The sequence below is a fragment of the Microchirus variegatus genome (genome assembly GCF_963457635.1).
Source record: "Microchirus variegatus genome assembly, chromosome: 2".
In the NCBI taxonomy this organism is placed as follows: Eukaryota; Metazoa; Chordata; class Actinopteri; order Pleuronectiformes; family Soleidae; genus Microchirus; species Microchirus variegatus.
This window is the reverse complement of record NC_139803.1, coordinates 43179924-43186480: the sequence shown is the minus strand read 5'-3', so window position 1 is coordinate 43186480 and position 6557 is coordinate 43179924. Positions and strand designations below refer to the sequence as shown.

Genomic DNA, 6557 nt, shown 5'->3' with positions numbered 1-6557 from the left:
TTTTCAAGGGTTTTCTAATCATCCAATAGCCCTCTAACACAATGTACCATTAGCAAACACTGGCCTCTTTACACCTATGTACATACTCCATTAAAAACCACACGTTTGCAGCTAGAATAGTCGTTTACCACAATAACAATGTGAAGCGTGTGTTTACGATTCATTCAATGTTATATTCATTTTTCCTGAATGAGCCCAAACACATTTGAACATTCGGTAATGTAAATGATTTGCTTTTCTTCACACGATTAACTTATTCAAATAGACTATGTTGCTACGTCAAATGACAGTTAGCCTAAAGGCTAGTAGTTTAAAGCTGCTTTATGCGCGACTAACTCGCCTGACGAGATTCACGCCTCCCCGTCAAAGGACAGAGTCAAAGGACTCGGGAGCTCAAAGCTCGACAACGAGGATTTTGCTCGTCACATTCTTCAGCCGTCGCAGTAAAGGAAGGTAAGTGGTTCATAATGTAGAGCGTTCTTTATATTATACAAACTGTAGCTTTGAGATCAGATAGAAACCGGTAAATACAAGAAACATGGAGTATTTGACCAAAAATGTCAACCATGTAATATAATTGTATGAATAATATTAGAAAACTAACATGCAAAATTCACAATTCAATTTCACATGGTTACAAATCTGGTTTATTTTGAGCGTTTCATACAGTAAACATTGGGTTTTACTCATTAGAATCTCGTAATTATAGAAGACCTGGCAAGTTTCCATGTGCCTCAAGGACGCTATTGAATTTGTAAATGTGTATTTGGACTCAGAATTAGCATTAATGAGTGAATATTCTGTCTGTTTTAAACCCAGTCAAAGCACTGCAGTGTAAGGGCCGCACGTTTTGAATAGTCACGTCTCAAAAACTGTGGGAACAATATGTAAAATTTGCTGTGTTTCCTTATGCAGATGGATTCTTTGTGGTTTTCAGAAAAGCAAACTTTGAGACAACTTGGCGCTTAAACAAACTCTTCTTCTTCATCTCGTCTCAACGTATTAAATACACTCGTCCTTTGTTGATAGAAGATAAGATAGCTTTATTTATCGCACATAACCGCATCTTCAGATCACCGTTATTTCCCCGCTTTCGACGCGCCGAAGCAGACGGGGCGCGTTTGCAGAAATGCGCCGGACACGGGCGACGACAGACGGAGGCGACGGGAAGGGGAAGGCGGTTCAGCTGCGGAGGAAGATCGGCCTGCTGCAGGCCATGTCCTTCGTCATCGGGACAGTGGTGGGCAGCGGCATCTTCATCGCGCCCAAGGGAGTCCTGATGAACAGTGGGAGCGTGGGTCTGTCTCTGCTGGTGTGGGCGCTGAGTGGGATCCTCTCGTCGTTGGGTAAGAGGAAGAAAATATTTGCAAACCTCTTAAGGAATAATTTTAACGAATTTTTGAAATTCAGGAAATGATCCGTTTGCCCTGATGCACTTTGACAGTGAGCTGACTTTCTTCAACAAAAACAAAAAGTATCTCGGAATGACTTGAAATTTACCATCATAATAGTCGGCATCGCCCCGAACAAGGATCTGTTGAAAATATTTGCATATCTCTTAAGGAATTTTTTTTATGAATTTTTGAAAATCAGGAAAGATCCATTTGCCCTGATGCACTTTGACAGTGAGCTGACTTCCTTCTCGAAAACAAAAAGTATCTCGGAATGACATGAAATTTACCATCATAATAGTCGGCATCGCCCTGAACAAGGATCCGTTGAAAATATTTGTAAACCTTTTAAGGAATAATTTAAACGAATTTTTGAAATTCAGGAAATTATCCATTTGCCCTGATGCACTTTGACAGTGAGCTGACTTTCTTCAACGAAAACAAAAAGTATCTCAGAATGACTTGAAATTTACCATCATAATAGTCGGCATCACCCTGAACAAGGATCTGTCAAAAATATTTGCAAATCTCTCAAGGAATAATTTGAACGAATTTTTGAAAATATTAAAATGATCCATTTGCCCTGATGCACTTTGACAGTGAGCTGACTTTCTTCTCAAAAACAAAAAGTATCTCAGAATAACTTAAAATTCACCATCGTAATAGTCGGCTTTGCCCTGAACAAGGATCCGTTGAAAATATTTGCAAACCTTTTAAGGAATAATTTTAAGGAATTTTTGAAAATATTAAAATGATCCATTTATCCTGATGCACTTTGACAGTGAGCTGACTTTCTTCAACAAAAACAAAAAGTATCTCGGAATGACTCGAAATTTACCATCATAATAGTCGGCATCGGCCTGAACAAGGATCCGTTGAAAATATTTGCATATCTCTTAAGGAATTTTTTTTATGAATTTTTGAAAATCAGGAAATTATCCATTTGCCCTGATGCACTTTGACAGTGAGCTGACTTTCTTCTCAAAAACAAAAAGTATCTCAGAATAACTTGAAATTCACCATTGTAATAGTCGGCTTTGCCCTGAACAAGGATCCGTTGAAAATATTTGCAAACCTTTTAAGGAATAATTTTAAGGAATTTTTGAAAATATTAAAATGATCCATTTATCCTGATGCACTTTTTTTCTTCTCGAAAACAAAAAGTATCTCGGAATGACTTGAAATTTACGATCATAATAGTTAGCATCGCCCTGAACAAGGATCTGTTGAAAATATTTGCAAACCTCTTGAGGAATTTTTTTAATTAATTTTTGAAAATCAGGAATTGATCCATTTGCCCTGATGCACTTTGACAGTGAGCTGACTTTCTTCTCGAAAACAAAAAGTATCTCGGAATTACTTGAAATTTACCATCATAATAGTCGGCATCGCCCTGAACAAGGATCTGTCGAAAATATTTGCAAACCTTTTAAGGAATAATTTTAATGAATTTTTGAAAATCACGAAATGATCCATTTGCCCTGATGCACTTTGACAGTGAGCTGACTTTCTTCAACAAAAACAAAAAGTATCTCGGAATGACTTGAAATTTACCATCATAATAGTCGGCATCGCCCTGAACAAGGATCCGTTGAAAATATTTGCAAATCTCTTAAGGAATAATTTTGAGGAATTTTTGAAATTCAGTAAATGATCTGTTTGTCCTGATGCACTTCAAAGTGCGCTGACTTTCTTCTCGAAAACAAAAGGTATCTCGGAATGACTTGAAATTTACCATCATAATAGTCGGCATCCCCCTGAACAAGGATCCGTTAAAAATATTTGCAAACCTCTTAAGGAATTAATTAATTTCTGACAAATCCTGCTCTTGGCGTTGCTTCCGTTAGGAGCTTTGTGTTTCGCTGAACTGGGAACCACCTTCAAAAAGTCAGGAGGCGAGTACACGTATCTGCTGGAAATTATGGGACCGATGCCTGCCTTCCTACGAGTCTGGGCAGACTTTTTATTCATCAAGTAAGTTTTTGGCGGCTTTTGTGAAAATAAAATACTAAAATAGCCAAAACACAACTACACAAACTGCTGTTGTTCACCTGCAGACCAGCTGTGATCGCCTACCTGTCCCTGGCGTTCGGACGCTACATCGTGGAGCCGTTCTTTGCACCGTGTGACGCTCCGACAGCGCTCATCAAACTCGTCGGCATCCTCGGAATGAGTGAGTGGATTTTTTGTTACGTTCCTTTCTCTTTTCTACCCACAATTCCACGCAGTTCAATGTACATAAAAATGGATGTTGTCTTGAAATGAGGTAGTTTCATCCTTCCTAAGACCAATAATTCTTCAGTCAGTTTGAATGGGGGAAAAAAAGTTACCCCAAACATTTCGCTTACATTTTGGATTGCAAAGAGTTCTGGTTCTGTGTGGTTAAGTGGGTCACATGGTGGAGTCGTGGTTAGCGGTGTTGCCTTGCACCAAAAAGATTGGCTTTGGGACTGGCTCCAGCTGCCCCGCAACCCTCATGGACTGACAGCTGGTATCGTTCAACAGGAACCTGGTTGCAGGTGTCTTTGGTTATTGTCCGATTGCACTAACTGATTTCTTGAAACTGTAAGACTACGTCCTTGTTTTATATCCGGTCTTTTGGAGTGTGACGTCCTTTGTGTCTCTGCAGCATTCGTCATAGCAGTCAACAGCTGGAGTGTGACGGTGACCTCTCGCATCCAGGTCCTCTTGACCCTAGTTAAAATGTTTGCTATGGCCCTCGTCATCGTCCCTGGCTTCATTGCCTTAGGGAAAGGTGACTGAACGACGTTTACCCCTGAAGACACAGGTGACTTTTTGAGTTGTTTGGACACTCACCTTCTCACCGTGGCTCTATTTCTTTGCAGGAAAGACGGAAAACCTCCAGAACGGCCTCGAAACCGAGTTGATAACGTTGACTAAGTTGCCGCTAGCGTTCTACAACGGTCTCTACGCCTATGGTGGATGGTAAACAGCACTACTGTTTATTCTTGTGGTTTGCATAGATACTATCTTTTCACACATTCACCTGCCAGTTTATTTGTCCCACAGTCCAAAGACTTGGATATTGGATTAGGTTGTTTAGCCTGTGATGGAACAGGCGATCTGAGAATGGCCGGACTGGTTCGAAACAACTCTGAACTCAAATCAAACCTTGAAGGAGATTGGCTAAAAATAGCGGAGGAGTGGCTGACAAGTGTTAATAATTATACGGTCATTCATTTTCTACCGCTTATCCTGCCGATGGTCGCTGGAGGAGCTTGAGCCAATCCCAGTCCAAATGGCTGAACTTCCCAGACAAACCGTCACTTAATCACAAGACCGAGATACAGATGGCAACCATCGTTTACTGTTGATCCAATTCGTCCCTTCTTGTTTTCCCTTCAGGTTTTATCTGAACTGTGCCACAGAAGAAGTCCTTAACCCAAACAGGCAAGTTTCTCTGTTTCAGTCATTCACATTTAACGATAAGCACATCAGAGTATTTTTTATATATTATATCCGTTCGTTCCGTGTCATTTAGAACCTTCCCTCTGGCTATAACGCTCTCCATGGCGACAGTGACGGTTCTTTACGTGCTTATTAACGTGGCCTACTACACCATGATGACACCTGCTCAACTCTTGATGTCCGACGCAGTGGCTGTGGTTGAGTGCGACACTGAAAGACACACAAAACGTAGTGGAATTAAAAGGCTAAATCCGCGTGTATCGTGCCAATGCTAAAGCACTGATCCGTTATCCCTACAGACGTTTGCTAACCAATCCATCCGGTTGCTTGCGCCCGTGATTCCAGTCCTTGTGGCGCTGTCGTGCCTCGGAGCACTCAACGGTGGCATGTTTGGATCACCCAGGTACTTCCAGCGGCATAAAAGTTTATTATTGTGCTTTTAACGCAACAGCAAACTGACTGTGAAATCACTGTGGTGCAGGGTGTTATTTGTGGCAGGCAGGGAAGGCCACTGGCCGGCAATCTTTTCCATGATCCACATCCGCAGACGAACGCCTTTGCCTGCCGTACTGTTTCAGGTAAAGTATTGTTAATGGGTCTTGGTAGGGGGGTCCCATGGTCTCGAGGGTTTTAACCAAATTGTCGTACTTTTTAACCTATGGTGGGTTCCAAGAAGCCAGAGTTGGCCACGTTCCATTTAAGAAAAACATGGACTCAAATGTACCTTGGACGAGTTGATACCAGTTGATGGCAACACTCTACATCAGGGTTCTTCAATCCTGGTCCTGGGGACCCACTGCCCCCCATGTTTTAGATGTTTCCTTGCTCCAACACACCTATAATTTAATACATCATGTGTCTCCAGTTTCCCTTTGCAGTGGCGATGATCTTCAGCGGTGAACTCCATCAGCTTTTGAACTTTGCCTCCTTTTCTCGCTGGTTCTTCATCGCCTTGACAACTTTGGGAATGCTCATTCATCGCTACCGATTCCCTGACCTCCCAAGACCTTTCAAGGTTAGCTTAGCTGAACAGTTACTGTGCTGAACTACACACCTTTATTTGTTTAATCTTCAAACTAAACACTCGTTTGTTTTTTGTATTTCTTTCTCCACCAACAATAAGGTTCCCCTGGTTGTCGCAGTCATCTTCACAGTGGTTTGCTTCTTCATCGTGGGCCTGTCGCTGTACTCTGACCTCTTTAACACAGGCTGCAGCTTAGCTCTGACACTCTCCGGACTCCCAGTTTACTACGTGACCATCCACCGGCCTTACATCGGCAAAAAATGTGCACGCGCATTCAGTAAGTCAAGTGTCAGGATGTGAGTTTGCTAGCATTTAATGCTTCGGTAAATTTGTAGTCACGTCGTCATAACTGCTTGTTAAAACAAATATCTAATCTGAAAACTCAACGCCTGCAGGACAAAACGCAAATCCTCTCAAACTGGTTTCTTGAATATTGCGAGGGCTTCCTCAGTCACTAAATCCCAATCCAAATTTAGGATGCGATGGAACAGAAGATTTGCATAATAAGCATAAATCAGCTGTTCATCATACAGTTCAAACCGCATCACGGACCATCGTTTGAACCCAAAGTTTAAGGCCGACACAGTTGAGGGTTAATGAATTTCGACCAGGATTACGAATAATCAAACTCTTGTCTACATTTCACAGACTACTGCAACGAGAAGCTCCAGATCCTTCTCGAAGTGGCTCTTCAAGAAGTCCAAACGTACTGA

The 6557-nt window shown here is 41.7% G+C and overlaps 1 protein-coding gene across 1 annotated transcript; it reads left to right on the top strand.

Moving 5' to 3' along the window:
• Positions 1–1129: 1129 nt before the first annotated feature.
• LOC310942280 (cystine/glutamate transporter-like) lies at positions 1130–6557 on the top strand (the record flags this gene model as incomplete). Its single annotated transcript, XM_083907637.1, has 12 exons — positions 1130–1346; positions 3239–3365; positions 3449–3564; positions 4021–4146; positions 4238–4337; positions 4758–4802; positions 4894–5017; positions 5120–5223; positions 5302–5398; positions 5686–5835; positions 5944–6121; positions 6493–6557. The coding sequence occupies 12 exons, from the start codon at positions 1130–1132 to the stop codon at positions 6555–6557; spliced, it is 1449 nt and encodes a 482-aa protein (XP_083763763.1).